This window comes from Arachis stenosperma, chromosome 4 (genome assembly GCF_014773155.1).
Source record: "Arachis stenosperma cultivar V10309 chromosome 4, arast.V10309.gnm1.PFL2, whole genome shotgun sequence".
NCBI lineage: Eukaryota > Viridiplantae > Streptophyta > Magnoliopsida > Fabales > Fabaceae > Arachis > Arachis stenosperma.
Window position 1 is genome coordinate 68,191,465 of NC_080380.1, and position 20,859 is coordinate 68,212,323.

Genomic DNA, 20,859 nt, shown 5'->3' on the forward strand with positions numbered 1-20,859 from the left:
AAAGTGGCGAATGTGCACCGACTGCACAGATCTCAACAAAGCTTGCCCAAAAGATCCATATCCACTCTCGAGTATTGACGCCCTGGTAGACGCCTCCTCTGGATATAAATATCTCTCGTTTATGGATGCGTATTCAGGATACAACCAAATCCCCATGTACCCACCGGACCAAGAGAAGACCTCGTTTTTAACGCCAAAGGCGAACTACTGCTACATCATGATGCCTTTTGGCCTTAAGAACGCAGGAGCCACCTATCAAAGATTAATGAACAAAGTATTCTCGGATCAAATCGGGAAAACCATGGAAGTTTATGTCGACGACATGCTAATCAAAAGGAAAAACGAACAGACACTGTTGACCGACCTGGCCCAAGTGTTCGATACTATCAGGAAGCATGATATGCGACTTAATCCAGCTAAATGCACCTTTGCGGTAGAAGCAGGTAAATTCTTAGGCTTCATGCTCACACAAAGAGGAATTGAAGCAAATCCAGATAAATGCCAGGCCATACTGAACATGAAAAGCCCAACCTGCGTGAAAGAGGTACAGCAACTCAACGGGAGGTTGGCCGCCCTATCCCTATTCCTAGCAGGAGCTGCAATAAGATCTCTCCCCTTCTATGCTACTCTAAGAAAAGGAAAACAGTTTGAATGGACTACATAATGCGAACAAGCATTCCAAGACTTTAAGAAGTTCTTAGGACAGCCACCTATCCTATCCCGACCTCAAGAAGGAGAACCACTCATACTATATCTTGCAGTAGGGGATAAAGCAGTAGCATCAGCGCTGGTCCGAGAAAGCGAAAACGGGCAACAACCCATTTACTTCATTAGCAAAGCACTACAAGGATCCAAGCTGAACTATCAGAAAATAGAAAAATTTGCCTACACTCTCGTCTTAACATCTCGGTGACTCCGCCCCTACTTCCAGACTCACACCATTAAAGTTTGAACTAATCAGCCCTTAAAAGGAATACTACAGAAAACAGATTTAGCGGGCAAAATCCTACAATGGGCAGTCGAGCTGTCAGAATTTGACCTCCAATATGAAGCTCGAACCGCCATCAAATCACAATACCTAGCCGATTTTATCGCTGAGTTCACAGATGCCCTAGAGGCCCCCATAGAGTGGAATCAATATGTGGATGGGTCTTCAAACAAAACGGGAAGTGGCGCAGGAGTAATAATAAAAAGCAACCAGGGAACCCAGGTCGAGCTCTCCCTCAAGTTTGGATTCCCAGCCCCAAATAACCAGGCAGAATATGAAGCATTGCTAGCTGGCCTGAAACTGGCTGGAGAAGTGGGAGCTCGAAAACTCAACATCTATAGTGATTCGCAAGTGGTCACATCACAGATAACAGGGAGTTACCAAGCCAAAGATCCCGTCATGAAAAGATACCAGGGTAAAACCAAGCAACAGCTCGAACAATTGGAGGAATACAAGATCTGCCACATACCTCGTGAGCAAAATGCTCGAGCTGACGCACTCTCAAAGCTAGCCAGCACCAAACCAGGAGGCAATAATAGAAGCCTCATCCAGGAAATGGTACAGAACCCATCAATCTCGGAAGCAGAAAAAGTCCTAACCATAACGGGCCAGGACCAAGGCTGGATGATTCCCAAAATCGACTACCTCAAGTCAGGGGCGCTCCCCACAGGAGAAAAGGAGGCTAAAAAGCTAAAAAGAGAGGCACAGTACTACACCATCATAAACAACACCCTGTATAAAAGAGGGATCTCAGTACCATTACTAAAATGCGTACCTACTTTCCACACAAGGGAAGTATTAGAAGAGGTACACAGCGGCATGTGCGGTAATCATCTCGGAGCACGAGCTCTTGCCAAAAAGATACTCCGGGCAGGATTTTACTGGCCAACTTTACAAAAAGAATCTACAGAATTCGTAAAGACATGTCCACCATGTCAGAAATATGCCAACTTCCATATTGCCCCACCAGAAGAACTCATCAGCGTGACCGCACCTTGGCCTTTTGCGAAGTGGGGACTCGACCTTCTCGGCCCCTTTCCCCAGGGATCGGGACAAGTTAAATTCCTCATAGTAGGGGTAGATTATTTCACAAAGTGGATCGAGGCAGAACCCTTAGCCAACGCCACTGCCCAGAGAAGCCGGAAGTTCTTATACAGAAACATTGTCACAAGATTCGGGGTCCGACATTCAATAACCACAGACAATGGCACCCAATTCACAGATGCGGGCTTCAGGAAACTAGTAGCCGACTTGAATATAAAGCATCAGTTTACCTCTGTCGAACACCCTCAAGACAACGGACAGGCCGAAGCCGCCAATAAAGTCATATTGGCAGGGTTAAAACGAAGACTACAAAATGCAAAAGGAGCTTGGGCAGAGGAGCTTCCACAAGTCCTATGGGCATATCGAACGACGCCACATTCCACCACAAAGGAATCCCCATTCCGGTTAACATACGGAACGGAGGCAATGATTCCAATAGAAATTGAGGAAGGATCGCACAGGGCAGTCCATTATAATGAGGGAGCAAACTCCCAACCTCAGAGGGAAGAACTCGACCTACTACCTGAGATCCAGGAAAGAGCTCGGATTAGGGAAGAAGCACTAAAACGTCGAATGGCTTCCAGATACAACCAAAGGGTAGTACCAAGGAGTTTCACTGAGAACGATCTCATCTTGATCTGAAATGATATAGGAACAACTCAACCCGGAGAAGGAAAGCTGGCAGCCAATTGGAAAGGACCATACCGGGTCATAAAAGTACTCGGGAAGGGCTACTACATAGTGTCCAAACTTGACAGACGGGAGCTGCCAAGGTCATGGCACGCTTGCAACCTAAGAAGGTACTACAGTTAGAAAGGATAAAGGATCTCACCATTGGATGCACTCTTTTTCCTGAAAAGGTTTTTTAATGAGGCACCAGGTCGAGACCTATACCATACCCAACTTAAGAGGATGAAAAAATTCCCACATGTACATATTTGCATTTTTCTCTGAATAAAATTTATCTAGGTATTCTACAAGATTTCAAGACGCATTATTCTGAAGTATTCATCATCCGATTATAAAGCTACAGGTCGGCAAAAAGTGAGAAACAAATTCACTGCACGACCACGATAAAGACAAATCGTCCGATAAAGGTGAAAACCCGATTCACCTAAAGGACGAGCTCGATATGCCAACCACTTCCTACAAATCGGCAAAGATGAACAGAGAATAATGTAAGAAGTTATCGAAAGCAATCTAGAAAAGAACCTGACGAGGTCTTACGGATAGCTAATATAATAACTTAATAAGGCTGGCCGACATCAAAAAATCGGGCCAAGCCAAACTAAGTTATCAGTGAATTCCTGGAAAGAGGTATGGCCAACCCTACTAAAGAGGAATTGCTATAACTTAGAAGAGATCAACCTAACGAAGTCGGTCTCCTACAAAGATAAGTTATAAAAGTAATCCCTGAAAGAGACCTGACAAAGGTCCAAGAAAGAGGATTACAAAAATAACTTAGAAGAGATCGACCTAACGAAGTCTGTCTCCTACAAAGATAAGTTATAAAAGTAATCCCCGAAAGAGACCTGACAAAGGTCCAAGAAAGAGGATTACAAAAATAACTTAGAAGAGATCGACCTAACGAAGTCGGTCTCCTACAAAGATAAGTTATAAAAGTAATCCCTGAAAGAGACCTAACAAAGGTCCAAGAAAGAGGATTACCAAAATAACTTAGAAGAGATCGACCTAACGAAGTCGGTCTCCTACAAAGATAAGTTATAAAAGTAATCCCTGAAAGAGACCTAACAGAGGTCCAAGAAAGAGGATTACAAAAATAACTTAGAAAGAGATCGACCTAACGAAGTCGGTCTCCTACAAAGATAAGTTATAAAAGTAATCCCTGAAAGAGACCTTACAGAGGTCCAAAAAGAGGATTATAAAAATAACTCATAAAGGGATATTACGCCAAAGAAAGCATAAATGCGAGCTTCAAAAAGCCACCATAATCAACCTCAGAAAGTGGCCTTTTGTTTTTCAAAATGAAGTTACCAGGCAGGCAACTTAAAAATGTCAGACGAGAAAAATAAAGAGTTTAAAAAGCCCACACATTGGGCCATCTACACAAAAAAAAGTTATAGAAAAGTTTCCACAAAACGCCCACAAGTCGGGCCAACTACAAATCAACAGAAGTTTTCTCAGCAGCATCGGGAGCTTTCTTAGTGGCAACAGAATTAGGATAACGAGGGCGAGCTTGAATAGGCACAGCGTCAACAGTTCCATCATCTCGGTTCAGGATTTGGCAATCCGGATCAGCTGTAACAGGAGAAACCGAGGAGGTTGACACTTTGAGAGAAGGAACTGGAGGAGGGTCAGCATCATCATCATCTTAGTCGTCAGGGACAATCTTGCCATCCCTCACCACATTGTCCAAACTGACAAGAGACAAGTCGGCATCAGGGGCAACAACGCGAAACTACTCCATCAGATTCTCGGAGGCAGCAGTTACGCTACCTACAAGATGGCCCTGAAGCTCACCATAATCAGCCCGAGCAGTCTCCAACTCACTCCGAAGGCGCATGATTTCCCTATAAGCGGAGACATAGCTGTCCTTATGCTTCAGGGCCATGTCTTCAGCCAGCCTCAAAGAAGCAGAAAGGGCGATAGAACTAGCTTTTTCACCCTCCAACTCCTTCTCCACCTTTTCCAACTTCACCTCCAACTCCTCCTTCAGGCCCTTGATCCGATTAAACTCCGATTTGGCCTCCTCCATAAAAGATTTGGTGGCATGAATCGGAATCCCCTGAATTGTCCGGAAAATAGCCGCACTCATATGAGCCATCTTCACACTATTCTTGGCCATAAAATACAGGTGCTGAAGGAGAGACACATCGTCCATGGAAAGTCCACCATAGGGAGCAATTTGCTGATCAATAAATTCAACGGCATCAAAGTTGGGGGCATCCAGATTGAAGGGTTCAATGGTTTTTTTCTTTTTACTAGGAGGGGGACCAGAAGCTACAGTAGATGATTAGGGAGGATCAACTAGGCGGACCCGAGGAACAGGAATTACTTTCCTCGGTCCAGGGGAACTCGGTACAGGAGGCTTCAAAGGAATCTGAGAAGATCCCTCTCCGGCCACCTTGGCCGAGATGTTCAGAGCAGCAGTGGCCTTCTTCGCCTTTTTAAAGGCCTTCAAAGAATCAGTATTTTTTGACATCTCTGCAAATATAGCAACAGCCAAGAGTTACAAATGTAATGTAGAGAAAGGAAAAACAAGTATAAAAGCAAAGCCAAACAAAATACCCAGAACAGTTCAAACCAAGGAAGGATCATTCAAAAATCTCTTCGTATCAAGATGAGGTGGTTTACCCCAAAGATCCTCGAGGACAACCACAAAAGCATGCTCAACGTCATCTAGCATCTCCCAAGTGTAGTGAGATACTCGTACATCTTTTTGCCACTCTAGGGTGAAGGAGGGCTCGTCGTTTTCATCAAGAAAAAAGGGGCGGACCCCCTCAACAGCTCGAACTTTGAAAAAGTAGTTCTTAAAGTCCTTAAAAGACTCATCATACATAGCAAACACTTTGTGCCCCTGGGCGGACTGAAAAGAAACCGAAGAAGCTTTCTTCTTTGAGGAACCACCAGGCTTGGCGGAAACAAACAAATAAAGGAACAAAGTCTGGGAAGGAGATACATCTAGTTCACGGCAGAGAAGTTGAAAAATCTTAATAAAACCCCAGGAATTGGGGTGAAGCTGGGAAGGAGCAATATTACACGACCACAGCAGGTCGGTCTCAAAGGCGGTAAAAGGAAAAGAAACGTTCAACTGACTGAAAAAGTACTCGTAGGCATAAAAGAAGGGACGCTCTCCCTCAACAGAAGTCAGAAAGCAAACCCTCTCGTCAAAGTCAGGGGCAAAAAGCTCATAATCCTCCTCACGAGCATTGTTACCACAAATCCTATGTCGCTTCCTCAGTTCAGCACAGAACTCGGCATCCACAATAGAAACACACAACAAGACAAGGGAGTCCAGCCAGTCGGACATCCCCTCGGGAACTCTGGAAAACATTTCTACAATGTTATTGTGAGAAGACATAGGGCCAACTAATCCTACAAGGAAGAAAAGAAGACGGGGTTACTAAAAATATCTCGGAGAAGGTAGAAAGCAAACTGAAATATCATACAGACGAGGCATGCAGAAAAGGAAAACCCCAAGACTCAAACCAAAAGTCTTGGGGCATCCTTTGGAGGCAGCAACAACAAAGCAAGGTCCCTGGGAAAAACCTACACCCCAACGTTTCTCGAAAATAAGGAAACAAGGCCTAAAGCAACAAGCATTTCCTACAGCAAGATAAAAAACGAAAAGTCATTAAAGCAGCTACCTTTCTACAGTCTACCAGCAAAAGCACTGTCAATGTCAACAATGCCAAACAGAAAAACACCAAAGATACAACCTTTTCCAGAATTAGGCAAAAAACACCATCAAAATTACAAACAGGAAAGGCGATGACAAGCGAAAGCTCTAAAGGCATTAGGCAAAAAGCGATCATAAAAGAAGCCCCAGAACACACGGCGATAAACAGGCACGACAAATGCAAAAAGATTCAAGTTTTTCAAACAAGCATGCAAGCAAAACCAAAACTTTATCATAAACCGAAGGTCAAAAAGCAAAAGAAGTACGGAAACGGAAGGTAGAAACCAAACCTGGAAAGTCCTGAAGAAAATGGGAAACTGGGGCAGGAGAACGTCTCTCAAAGGAAGCACCAACGAAGTACCAAAACGAAGCGGCGCAGAGAAAGAGTAAGGCAGAACAGAGCAAACACAGAGGAAAAATTAAAAACGGGAGAAGAGAGAAATGCGAATAAGTTACGAAATGCGTGAAGAAGAAAAACCATTTTCTGGGTTTTTCAAAATTAAAATAAAAGGGCCTAGGAGAAACAGGGCAATTAATGTTAAAATAAAGGCATTAAACCCTCGCACGTTTCCAAAGCGCCGATATAAAGGCGCGCGCTTTTAGAAGAAAACGTTCTACATTCAAAAACTTCTACAAGGGGAATCGACAAAATGCTTGAGTTCGGCCTCAAGAAGGACCGAAGTCTAAGGACTCGACCTCAGAAAAGAAGACCGAGCTCAAGCAGGGGCACTGTTCATACCCTGGGTCGAGCTATCTGACCTGGGATGATTGAAGATAAAGCGACCGACCTCTTCAGGATAGACTATCCGACCTCTTCTCAGAGAGCTCGGCCAAATCGACAAGAGAGCCCAATAAAGGGCCCAAATAGAGGAACACGACCCAAATCCTAAGACGGCCTAAGCCTATAGAGATAAGGGCGGTTCCGCTGAAGATACGCTGACCTCAACCCTAAAGATAAAGATAAGATAAGATAACTAACTTATCTTATCCAACAAAGGTCACGTCTCAACATTATAAATACACTGAAGCACCCAGGTATAACTCATACTCTGATTCTACTCAATACCTGCTTAATACCCTTGCTAACTTAAGCATCGGAGTCCCTTGCAGGTACCCCCCACCCTCCGGGGACGAAGGATCAGCACCACCACAAAGTCCAACAAGTTGGACACACCAGTTCCGGCCGCTGTACACCTGCCGGACACATCGGCTCCGACCAACACCGAAGATCTCGTCCGAGATCGTCTTACAGTTTCAGGTAACCCACGGAACATCTGGGATGAGCCATATCTCTTCAAGAAGTGTTCAGATGGAATCCTTAGAAGATGTGTCTCGAAAGAAGAAGGACGAGATGTCCTATGGAATTGCCACGGCTCATGCTATGGAGGCCATTTTGGAGGGGACAGAACTGCAACAAAGGTATTACAAAGCGGATTCTTTTGGCCCACCCTTTTCAAGGATGCCAAAGAACTAGTAAAGAGCTACAATGAATGCTAAAGATCTGGAAACTTGCCCAAAAGAAATGAGATGCCACAAAATTTCATTTTGGAACTGGAACTGTTTGATGTGTGGGGAATCGACTTCATGGGACCATTCCCATCCTCATATTCAAACAAGTACATCTTAGTAGCAGTGGATTACGTTTCCAAGTGGGTAGAGGCTATTGCCACTCCAACGAATGATAACAAGATGTTCGTGAACTTCCTCAGGAAGAATATCTTTAGCCGTTTTGGAGTCCCCCGAGCACTCATCAGTGATGGAGGGAGTCATTTTTGTAACAGACCACTAGAAGCTCTCCTCCTACGATACGGGGTTGATGCATGGAAACTTGTCTCCCAACAAATCTCCCTTCGGCAAGTATACCGAATTATCGTCAAGTAAAACTCACTATAAAGTGAGGTCGACTCCCACAAGGATTGATTGTTCAAGCAACTTTAGTTAGAAGAATATGCTAGTTGAGCTAAACAGAATCTAGATTGAGATGCAGAAATTTAAATGACTAGAACATAAATAGCAGAAATTAAAGTGCAGAATCTTAAATGGGGAATTGGGGTAATGCTCATAAAAGTAAATAGCAGAAATTAAAGAGAATGGGTAAGATCATAAATGGGGAGATCATTGGGTTTAGGAGACGTTGCAATTCTCCGGATCAAGTTCATTCTCATCTCTTCCTCAATCATTGGGTTTAGAAGTCTTAACGTGACTTCTAACGTTCCTTCTCAATTCTTGGCCAACGTTAATGGGGGTCACTTTTCCCATTAACGTTGGCTTGTGCCCCTTTTTGCAAACGTTAATGGGAATCACTTTTCCCATTAACGTTGCTTGCCTTTTGCCTCCTACGTTAGGTCTTACGTTAGCTTAGCTAACGTAGCTCTTAACGTGGGCACCTATCACCTTCGAGAGTGTTAGTGACACTCACCTTTGTCACTAACGCTCTAATTGCCTTAATCCCCTACGTTAGAACCCACGTTAACTAAGTTAACGTGGCTTTTAACGTAGTAATGAAGCCATCTTCCAACGTTAGTGACAAAAGTGAGTGTCACTAATGTTGGTTCTTTGAACCCCACTCCACGTTAACTTTCACGTTAACAATATTAACGTAAGAGTTAACGTAGGCAATGAAAATGATCCAACGTTAGTGACAAAAGTGAGTGTCACTAACATTGGCATTGTTGATCTTTGTCCACATTAGAGTTCACGTTAACTTAGTTAACGTGACTCTTAACGTGGGGCATTGCCTAGTTTCCCAACGTTAGTGGTGTTCACTTTTACCACTAACGTTGAGGAGAAACGTTATTGGAGTTCACGTTTCTCATTAACGTGGAGTCCTCCTTTCTTTCTACGTTAAGTGCCACGTTAACTTAGTTAACGTGGCTCTTAACGTAGTCTATGAATGGCTTCGCAAGCGTTATTGGTGATCACTTTTCTCATTAACGTTGCAAGCCAATTGGCATCCCACGTTAGTAGTCACGTTAACTAAGTTAACGTGAATGCTAACGTGATTCTTCCATGCTTCATTTGTCCTGAAATCAAGCAATTAAAGTGCATCAAAACTCTAGCCAAAATCATGAGATTATGCATCATTAAAATATCATGTAATTCTGGCAAAAATCTCATGAAATTATGCAAAATTCACAATAGTTGCTTGAATGAAGGTGTAAGTGTATTTTCACCCAAAAATTGCCTTGTTTACTAGGAAAATGCATGAAACTACCCTAAAACAGTAAAGAAAAGGTCAGTGAAACTGGCCTAGATGCCCTGGCATCACAACACCAAACTTAAAGCTTGCTTGTCCCTAAGCAAGTACTGAAGCATAAGAAAAATGAAATAAAAGAACAAGAAGAAAAGATGGGAATAGCATTCATGGTTCATGGAGTTTCATGCATAGCAACTTAGGTTCTTTCCTTTTAGGTTTCAAGCCTTTATCAAATCCCTAGTCACTCTCTTGATTGCATCCCTTGAGGCTTCTTTCTTATTGATCCTTCTCTTTAAGCTTATTACATTTTTCTTTTGGCTAAGTGCTTTGTAAGAGGGCGACTTTTTATGATAAGCTTTCAGCCAACACTCCTAAACCAGTTGGTTTTAAGGTGCTAGGTGTTAAGACACCCCTAAGGACTTACTCCCTCAAGTCTCTTTCCCTCATACATACACACCACAGGCACATGGTTTGTTATTCTTTCTTTCTTTAGACCTTGGTGTCCAGCACCTCTTTGGGTTACTAAGTGCTCTGTAACAAGGGTTACTCTTGATAGTGGACTTTCAGCTGATAATCCCGGATTAGTTAATCCAAGTTACCAAGTGATAAGGCACCCCTAAGAGCTTATTCAACCAAGTATATCCCTTGTACATAAACACCACAGACACATGCCTCAGTTTCACAACCCTTGGTGCCTAGCATTGTTCCTTTTTGTGTTCCCCTTTTTATTTTCACTTGTATTACTCTTTTTCTTTTCTTGTTGGGATCTTATTATTTAGCTAGCCACAAGAAATGTGTCTCAAATTTATGACTTAGGATGGATAGTTGCTTTCTTTCCTTTCTTGGTGAACCAACTTAGCTTACTAATCATCCTACCACAAACACTTAGAATGCACTTCACAAAATGACTCGATTCTTGTTCTTTCCATAACATTTTCTTTTTGATTAACTTAAAGAGACAAGCATACAAGTAGGCAAGATGACAGTGAGCATTCAAGACATTAGGCTCAATAACATAGACCTAAGCAATGAAAATTAAAGACAGACTTGAAATGGTTCCAACTAACGAGCAACTATTAATCAAAGGTACATTTGGACTTTCAATTTTAACATTCTCAGCATATGGAATTAAGTAACAATACAACCTTCGAGTGATGGTTTCTAGTTGTCCTCCTCTTTGTCATCATCCATAGTCTTTGCTACTTTACCTCCTTGGACGAAGGTGCACCATTTCCTTATAAGGTTCCTGCAAAGTTATTGGAAGTTGCTTGTTCCCGAAGCACTTGAAAAATAGTTAGCTTGCATGTATGCTAGTGAACTTCTAAACTGAATTTGGTGTGTGAACACCAAACTTAGTTTCTTGCCCAGTACAAAAGTTTGCATACATGCAGAGAACCTTATATCTTGTTGTTAACAAAACAATTCTTAATGGAAACTAAACTACAGCTAAGTGATTCCCTTGATTGGTTGGAGCTAGCAATGTGTTTTTGGGGGTGTAGTGTGATTCTAACTAATATCTTTGGTGGAACACCAAACCTAGAATTATACTTTCACTCTTGGATTGTTTTGGTGTGGAATACCAAACTTAGCTCCTCGCAATACAGGGGAAACAACTTGTGATATTTATTGAGGTGAAGATGATAAGGAAACAACCTCAGGTTGGGTTACCTCCCAACAGAGCGCTCTTTTAGCGTCGCTAGCTCGACGATTCCTCCATTACTTGAGATGATACTTTACTCTGGGGTTTTCCCCCATGTTGCCCATATAATGCTTCAGCCTTTGTCCGTTCACAGTGAAAGTCCTCTCTGAACTTTCATCCATGATTTCTATGTGTCCATATGGCGAGACTTTTGTGACAAGAAAAGGTCCAGACCACCTTGATTTGAGTTTTCCTGGGAACAGTCTCAATTTGGAATTGTAGAGGAGTACTTGTTGCCCCTTTTCGAAACTCCTGGGTGCAATATGCATGTCATGTCTTCTCTTTGTTTTTTCTTTATAAATCTTGGCATTCTCATAGGCTTGTGATCTAAATTCCTCCATCTCTTGCAGCTGCAAGATCCTCTTTGCACCAGCAGTAATGCTGTCAAAATTTAGTATCTTGAGAGCCCAGAGAGCTTTGTGTTCTAGCTCCAGCGGTAAATGACAAGCTTTCCCATACACCAGTTGATATGGGGACATTCCAATTGGTGTTTTGAATGTTGTTCGGTATGCCCAAAGAGCGTCATCTAGCTTATTCGCCCAATCCTTTCTTGATTTACCTACAGTCTTTTCCAAAATTCTTTTTAGCTCTCGGTTGGATATCTCAGTTCGCCCGCTTGTTTGGGGGTGGTAAGGTGTGGCAACCTTATGTTTTACCCCATATCATAGGAGGAGAGCTTCTAGTGGTCTGTTACAAAAATGACTCCCTCCATCACTGATAAGTGCTCTGGGGACTCCAAAACGGCTAAAGATGTTCTTCCTGAAGAAGTTCATGACCATCTTGTTATCATTCGTTGGAGTGGCTATAGCCTCTACCCACTTGGAAACGTAATCCACTGCTACCAAGATGTACTTGTTTGAGTATGAGGTTGGGAATGGTCCCATGAAATCGATTCCCCACACATCAAACAGTTTCAGTTCCAGAATGAAATTTTGTGGCATCTCATTTCCTTTGGGCAAGTTTCCAGATCTTTGGCATTCATTGCAGCTCTTTACTAGTTCTTTAGCATCCTTAAAAAGGGTGGGCCAAAAGAATCCGCTTTGTAACACCTTTGCTGCAGTTCTGTCCCCTCCAAAATGGCCTCCAAAGCATGAGCCGTGGCAATTCCATAGGACCTCTCGTACTTCTTCTTCCGAGACACATCTTCTAAGGATTCCATCTAAACACTTCTTGAAGAGATATGGATCATCCCAGACAAAATATTTTGCATCATTTATGAGCTTTCTTTTTTGATGTTTATTGATCCCTAGAGGTAGAGCCCCGGTTGCCTTGAAGTTGGCAATGTCTGCAAACCATGGTGCTTTGTGAATTGTCAACAATTGCTCATCAGGGAAGAGCTCGTTCACACTTGTATCATGTGTTCCACCTTCCTCATGATGGATTCTGGATAAGTGATATGCTACCTTGTTCTCCACTCCTTTCTTGTCTCTGATTTCAATATTGAATTCCTACAACAATAAGATCCATCTTATTAGTCTTGGTTTTGATTCTTGCTTGGCAAATAAATATTTAAGTGCTGTATGATCTGTGAAAATAATCACTTTAGCACCAATGAGATATGATCTGAACTTGTCACATGCAAAAATTATTGCTAGCAACTCCTTTTCAGTAGTGGTATAGTTTCTTTGAGCATTATTGAGGATTTTGCTAGCATAGTATATCACATGGACTAAATTATCTTTCCTCTGCCCTAACACGGCCCCAAGTGCAAAATCAAATGCATCACACATCAATTCAAAGGGTAAGTTCCAATCAGGTGGGGAAATGATAGGAGCAGAGGACAATTTCTTTTTCAAGTTTTCAAATGCTAGCATGCATTTCTCATCAAAATTAAATGGTGTATCAGACATTAGGAGATTGCTTAAAGGCTTGGCTATCTTTGAAAAATATTTAATAAACCTTCTATAAAAGCCAGCATGCCCCCAAAAACTCCTAATTGCCTTGACATCATTGGGTGGAGGTAACTTTTCAATTAGCTCCACCTTAGCTCTGTCTACCTCAATGCCTTGATTAGAAACTTTATGGCCAAGAACTATTCCCTCTGTCACCATGAAGTGACATTTTTCCCAGTTCAAGACTAAGTTAGTTTCTTGACATCTTTTCAATACCAAGGCAAGATGGGTTAGGCAACTAGGGAAGGAATTTCCAAATACTGAGAAGTCATCCATGAAAACTTCAATGAACTTCTCTATCATATCTGAGAAGATGGAGAGCATGCAGCGTTGGAAGGTTGCGGGTGCATTACATAGCCCGAATGGCATGCGCCTATAGGCAAACACTCCATATGGCCAAGTGAATGATGTTTTCTTTTGGTCTCTTGGATCAACCACTATTTGGTTGTATCCTGAATACCCATCTAGAAAACAATAATATGCATGTCCCGCAAGTCTTTCCAACATTTGGTCCATGAAGGGAAGTGGGAAATGATCTTTTTTGTGGCCTCATTAAGTTTCCTGTAGTCAATACACATTCTCCAGCCTGTAATGGTTTTTGTAGGGATTAGCTCGTTCCTTTCGTTGGGCACCACAGTGATTCCCCCCTTCTTGGGAACCACCTGAACTGGACTGACCCATTGGCTGTCTGAGATTGGATAGATTACTCCTCCCTGCCATAACTTCATGACTTCTTTCTGCACTACTTCTTTTATTGCTGGATTTAACCTTCTTTGGGGCTGAATGAAAGGTCTGGCACCTTCTTCTAAGAGTGTCTTATGCATGCATATGGCTGAACTGATTCCCTTCAAGTCAGCAAGTGTCCATCCAATCGCATCTTTATGCCTTCGTATGACTTGAAGTAACTCTTCCTCTTGTTCTTGGCTGAGAGCTGAATTTATGATTATTGGATAGCTTTTATTTTCTCCCAAATATGCATACTTGAGAGTGATTGGCAGTGCCTTCTGCTCCAATTTGGGTGCTTCTTTTCTTTCTTCCTTCTCTTCTAGCCCACCTTAAACATGTATTTCAGCGGCTGCAGCTTCTTCGCTTGTTGCTAACTCCTCTTCTGTTGATGCTTCAAGCTCTTCTTTAAGAGTTTCTTGTACCAAAGCTTATACTGAGTCCAACCACATATATTCTCCCAATGAGTCATGTGGGTATCTCATGGCCTTAAACACATTGAATGTCATTTTCTCCTCGTGTAATCTGAGGACAAGTTCACCCTTTTGGACATCAATAATGGCTCCAGCAGTGGCTAAAAATGGCCTCCCCAGGATGATGGAGGTCTTAGCTCCTTCTTCCATGTCTACTACTACGAAATCTGCTGGGAAAATGAAGTCTCCCACCTTCACCAACAAGTCTTCTACTACCCTATGGGGAAATTTAAATGACCTGTCTGCTAGTTGGAGGGCCATTCTTGTTGGTTTGGCTTCTTCAATCTTCATCTTTTTCATCATTGCTAGAGACATTATATTTATGCTCGCTCCTAGATCACATAAGGCCTTTTCCACAGTGATTTCTCCAATGATACAAGGGATTTGGAAACTCCCAGGATCCTTCAATTTTTGAGGCAATTTGTGTTGGATGATGGCGCTGCATTCTTCTGTAAGTACCACAGTCTCATTATTCTTCCAGCTTCTCTTTTTGGTCATCAATTCCTTCAAGAACTTGGCATAGAGTGGCATTTGCTCGATTGCTTCAGCAAAGGGTATGTTTATTTGTAATTTCTTGAAGATTTCCAAGAATCTTGAGAATTGGTTGTCCTCTCCCTTCTTCTTTAATTGCAACTGCTGTGGGTATGGGGCCTTTGAGAGGCATGGATTGGGTACTTCTCTTTCTTGATGTGACTTGGGGATTGAGGTGTGAGATTCCTCATGTCCCTTGTTTTCTTCATCCAATTCCTTCTCTGGTGGTTTCTTGTGGGTCTCCTTCAATTCCTTCCCACTCCTGAGGGTGATGGCCTGACATTCTTCCCTTGGTATTGAGTTAATATTGTTGCAATTGTTGTGCCTAGGAGTTTGCTTGAATAAGAATTCAATCTGTGTTTTTAGTTTCTTGATGGCAGCATCTTGATTCTGCATGTTAGATTGCACTTCTTCCCAGAAATCTTTACTATCTTGAATATCTTTGCATAGAATTTTGAGTAGACCCTCAATTTTTGAAATCCTATCATCTGTGGATGATGGTGGGTTGAGATTAGGTGGTTGAGAAGGTTGGCTAGATGGATGTTGGTAATATCTCTGTGAGGTGTTTTGATGAGTGGCATTGTTGTTGGAGTTAAAGTTGGAACGTCTCAAATCTTGTCCTTGGTCTTGTTGGTTTCCCCATCCAAAGTTGGGGTGATTTCTCCATCCAAAGTTGTATGTTTTAGAGTATAGATCATGGACTTGTCTAGGTGAATTTCCCACATAGTTGGCTTGCTCCCAGTCACTTTCTTCTTCTATGTTTACTCCTTCATGAGTTGGTGATGAGGTGATGGCTGATGCAACTTGGTTCTCTTCCACCTTCTTGGTAAGATCTGCTAGCTGCTTGATGATCATCTTGTTTTGGGCTAACAGTGCATCCATGTGGTTCAGCTCCATTACTCCTCTAGTGTTACTTCTTTCAGAGGCATAGAAGTAGTCATTCTCAGCAACTGTTTCAATGACATCTATGGCTTCTTCAACGGTTTTCTTCTTGTTTAAAGAACCTCCTGATGAATGATCTAAAGCCTTATTTGACTCATAGGAATGACCTTCATAGAAGATGTGAAGTTGAACCCACTCATTAAATATCTCTGGTGGGCATCTTCTTGTCAAGTCTTTGAATCTCTCCCATGCTTCATAAAGTGTCTCACCATCTTGTTGCCTGAAAGTCTGCACCCTAGTTCTTAGCCTATTAATCTTTTGAGGAGGATAAAATCTTGCTAAAAACTTGTTCACTCTCCCAATCTGTCAGGCTTTCTTTTGGGAAGGATTCAAGCCACTTTGTTGCCTTGTCCCTGAGTGAAAAGGGGAACAAGAGCAACCTATAGACATCCGGGTGGACTCCATTTGTCTTCACTGTGTCACAAATCCTCAAGAAGGTGGTCAAGTGTTGGTTAGGGTCTTCTTGAGCACTTCCTCCAAATGAGCAATTATTTTGCACCAAAGTGATGAGCTGAGGTTTTAGCTCGAAATTGTTGGCATGAATAGTGGGTTTCTGAATGCTGCTCCCACAGTTTCCTGGATTAAGATTGATATAGGATCCTAAGACCCTCCTTTCATGCCCAACCCGGTTTGCATGGCCTTCTCTGGCATGATTATGAGCTTTTTCTTCATGATTGTTCTCCAAATTCTCTTCCATGTTGGGTTCAAAATACTCTTCCTCTTCTTCAGCACCAACAATTCTTTTTCCTCTTGCTTCCCTTTTTCGTCTCCAAAGGGTTCTTCAGGCTCTGAATCAAAGGATGTTGAGATTCCTTCTCTTCTCCCTGTCAAACAACAAACAGAATGCACAATAGGAGATATAGTGAAGACAAGTTTTGTTAGAATGATTGTTAGTGTGAGTGATGCAATTTATCAAACAGTTAGTGGGTTAGTGAGCTGAATTATGATAAACTAAGAAAAGAGAACAGAAAATAGAGAGGGTATAGGGGGTGAGAAAGAAATTAAGATCAAACTAAGGTAATTTATTGAATATAGAAAAGAATAATGGAAAAAAAATGCTCAATCTAGTGATCTTCTAACTTAATCATTGTTGATTCAAAATCAATCCCCGGTAACGGTGCCATAAACTTGATGCATGGAAACTTGTCTCTCAACAAATCTTCCTTCGGCAAGTATACCGAATTATCGTCAAGTAAAACTCACTATAGAGTGAGGTTGAATCCCACAAGGATTGATTGGTCAAGCAACTTTAGTTAAAAGAATATGCTAGTTGAGCTAAACAGAATCTATATTGAGATGTAGAAATTTAAATGACTAGAAAGTAAAAAGCAGAAATTAAAGTGCAGAATCATAAATGGGGAATTGGGGTAGTGCTCATAAAAGTAAATAGCAGAAATTAAAGAGAATGGGTAAGATCAGAAATGGGGAGATCATTGGGTTTAGGAGATGTTGCAATTCTCCTGATCAAGTTCATTCTCATCTCTTCCTGAATCAATGCATTCATTGATCTCCTTGGCAATCTTAAGTGATTGAATCCCAATTCCTTGGTAATCTAATCTCTCAAATCTTGATCAATAGCCAATTTCTTGGTCAATTGCTCACGAGAAGAGACGAAGTATGGTCACTGATTATACCACACACATTTTCCAATTCAAGTATTGTGGGGATTATAGTCACATATCCATCCCAACCCAAATTGGTCCAGCATGAGAAAGCAATTCTAGCATGATCTCTTCATTCCTCTTCCAAGGTTCCGAAGAGATCCAATTATGGAGAGTCTCTTTTCCAATATAACTAACCAATTGAATTAAGATTGAAAGCTTTCTAGTAAAATCAAGAGAAAAAATAGAAGAAGAATAATGAAAACTAATATTGATCCATCAAATTACAGCAGAGCTCCCTAACCCAATGAAAGGGGTTTAGTTGTTCATAGCTCTAGGAATCAAAAATGGCAGAAAAGAAGAATCCATGCTAGAAGTACAAAAAAGTAAATATGCAGAGAGTAGTTCTCCAAGATGCCAAAAGTCCCTATCTAGTTCAAAACTACTCCTATATATACTAGTCTTTATGATCTTCTAGTGAGTTTTTCAAGTCTTGGATGTGGGCCCAGCTTGCAGAGAAATATGAATTAGGCTTGGGCATTTAGTGAGATTAATCATGGAATACATTTCTGGGTGCGAGAACGTTAGTGGCATTCACCTTTTCCACTAACGTTCCACCCTTATATGCCCACGTTATTCTCAACGTTAGAAGTCTTAACGTGACTTCTAACGTTCCTTCTCAATTCATGGCCAACGTTAATGGGACTCACTTTTCCCATTAACATTGGCTTGTGCCCCTTTTCACAAACGTTAATGGGAATCACTTTTCCCATTAACGTTGCTTGCCTTTTGCCTCCTACGTTAGGTCTTACGTTAGCTTAGCTAACGTAGCTCTTAATGTGGGCACCTATCACCTTTGAGAGCGTTAGTGACACTCACCTTTATCACTAACGCTCTAATTGCCTTAATCCCCTACGTTAGAACCCACGTTAACTAAGTTAACATGGCTTTTAACGTAGTAATGAAGCCATCTTCCAACGATAGTGACAAAAGTGAGTGTCACTAACGTTGGTTCTTTGAACCTCACTCCACGTTAACTTTCACGTTAACAATATTAACGTGAGAGTTAACGTAGGCAATGAAAATGATCCAATTTTAGTGACAAAAGTGAGTGTCACTAACGTTGGCATTGTTGATCGTTGTCCACGTTAGAGTTCACGTTAACTTAGTTAACGTGACTCTTAACGTGGGGCATTGCCTAGTTTCCCAACGTTAGTGGTGTTCACTTTTACCACTAACGTTGAGGAGAAACGTTATTGGAGTTCACGTTTCTCATTAACGTGGAGTCCTCATTAAGTACCACGATAACTTAGTTAACGTGGCTCTTAATGTAGGCTATGAATGGCTTCGCAGGCGTTATTGGTGATCACTTTTCTCATTAACGTTGCAAGCCAATTGCCATCCCACATTAGTAGTCACGTTAACTAAGTTAACGTGAATGCTAACGTGATTCTTCCATGCTTCATTTGTCCTGAAATCAAGCAATTAAAGTGCATCAAAGCTCTAGCCAAAATCATGAGATTATGCATCATTAAAATATCATGTAATTCTGGCAAAAATCTCATGAAATTATGCAAAATTCACAATAGTTGCTTGAATGAAGGTGTAAGTGTATTTTCACCCAAAACTTGCCTTGTTTACTAGGAAAATGCATGAAACTACCCTAAAACAATAAAGAAAAGGTCTGTGAAACTGGCCTAGATGCCCTGGCATCAGGGGTAAAACATAAGGTTACCACACCTTACCATCCCCAAACAAGTGGGCAAACTGAGATATCCAACAGAAAGCTAAAAAAGATTTTGGAAAAGACTGTGGGTGCATCAAGAAAGGATTGGTCAAAGAAGTTGGATGATGCTCTTTGGGCGTACCGAACAGCCTTCAAAACACCAATTGGAATATCCCCATATCAACTGGTGTATGGGAAAGCTTGTCATTTACCACTGGAGCTGGAACACAAAGCTCTCTAGGCTCTCAAGATACTAAATTTTGACAGCATTGCTGCTGGTGCAAAGAGGATCTTGCAGCTGCAAGAGATGGAGGAATTTAGATCACAAGCCTATGAAAATGCCAAGATTTATAAAGAAAAGGCAAAGAGAAGACATGACCTGCATCTTGCACCCAGGAGTTTCGAAAAGGGGCAACAAGTACTCCTCTACAATTCCAAATTGAGACTGTTCCCAGGAAAACTCAAATCAAGGTGGTCCGGACCTTTTCTTGTCACAAAAGTCTCGCCATATGGGCACATAGAAATCATGGATGAAAGTTCAGAGAGGACTTTCATTGTGAACGGACAAAGGCTGAAGCATTATATGGGCAACATGGGGGAAAACCCCAGGGTAAAGTATCACCTCAAGTAATGGAGGAGTCGTCGAGCTAGCGACGCTAAAAGAGCGCTCTGTTAGGAGGCAACTCAACCTGAGGTAGTTTCGTTTTCATTTTCATTTCAATAAAGATCACAAGTGTTTTCCCGGTATTGCGAGGAGCTAAGTTTGGTGTGCCACACCAAAACAATCCAAGAGTAAAAGTGTAATTCTAATTTTGGTGTTCCACCAAAGATATTAATTAGAATCACACTACCAAAACACATTGCTAGCTCCAACCAATAAGGGGAACCGCTTAGCTGTAGTTTAGTCTTTAGTTAATAATGGTTTTGTTAACAACATGATATGAGGTTCTCTGCATGTATGCAAACTTTTGTACTGGGCAAGGAATTAAGTTTGGTGTTCACACACCAAATTCAGTCCAGAAGTTCACAAGCATACATGCAAGCTAACTATTTATCAAGTGTTTCGGGAACAAGCAACTTCCAATAACTTTACAGGAACCTTATGAGGAAATGGTGCACCTTCATCCAAGGAAGTGAAGTAGCAAAGACTATGGATGATGATAAAGAGGAGGGCAACTAGAAACCATCACCTGAAGGTTATATTGTTACTTAATTCCATGTACTGAGAATGTTAAAATTGGAAGTCCAAATGCACCTTTGATTAATAGTTACTCGTTAGTTGGAACCTTTTCAATTCTGTCTTTAAAGTTTCTCACAGCTTAAGTCTATGTTTGCTAGTCTGAATGTCACTGCATCTTTTCCTTGCTTAATTGTATGCTTGCCCTTTTGAATCAAATGAAAAGAGAATGAGTGTTTTATAAAGGACCAGAGGGGAGTTCATATTATGGAGTAAGTTCCTAAGTTTGTGGTGTAATCATAAGTTAGCTAAGTTGGTTCACTAACAAGGTGGGAAGACAACTATCTGTCCTGAATCATATGCTTGAAACACACCCCATGAGGCTAAATAACAAGATCCTAATAAGAAAAAGTGAAAGAACAATCAAAGTTGAAGAATAAAAGAAAAAAATAGCAAGAAAAGAGGCTAGGCACCAAGGGTTTGAGTCTTGAGGAATGTGTCTGTGGT

The 20,859-nt window shown here is 41.6% G+C and overlaps 1 protein-coding gene across 1 annotated transcript; it reads right to left on the minus strand.

The window, feature by feature from the left end:
- Positions 1-11,304: 11,304 nt before the first annotated feature.
- On the minus strand, positions 11,305-11,766 carry LOC130975057 (uncharacterized). The gene has a single exon (XM_057899890.1). It carries the CDS (start codon positions 11,764-11,766, stop codon positions 11,305-11,307), a length of 462 nt encoding a protein of 153 aa, XP_057755873.1.
- Between the last annotated feature and the right edge of the window lie 9,093 nt (positions 11,767-20,859).

Coding starts and splice junctions, on each gene's coding strand:
- LOC130975057 (XM_057899890.1), bottom strand. CDS start 11,766: ATGTCCCCATATCAACTGGTGTATGGGAAAGCTTGTCATTTACCGCTG.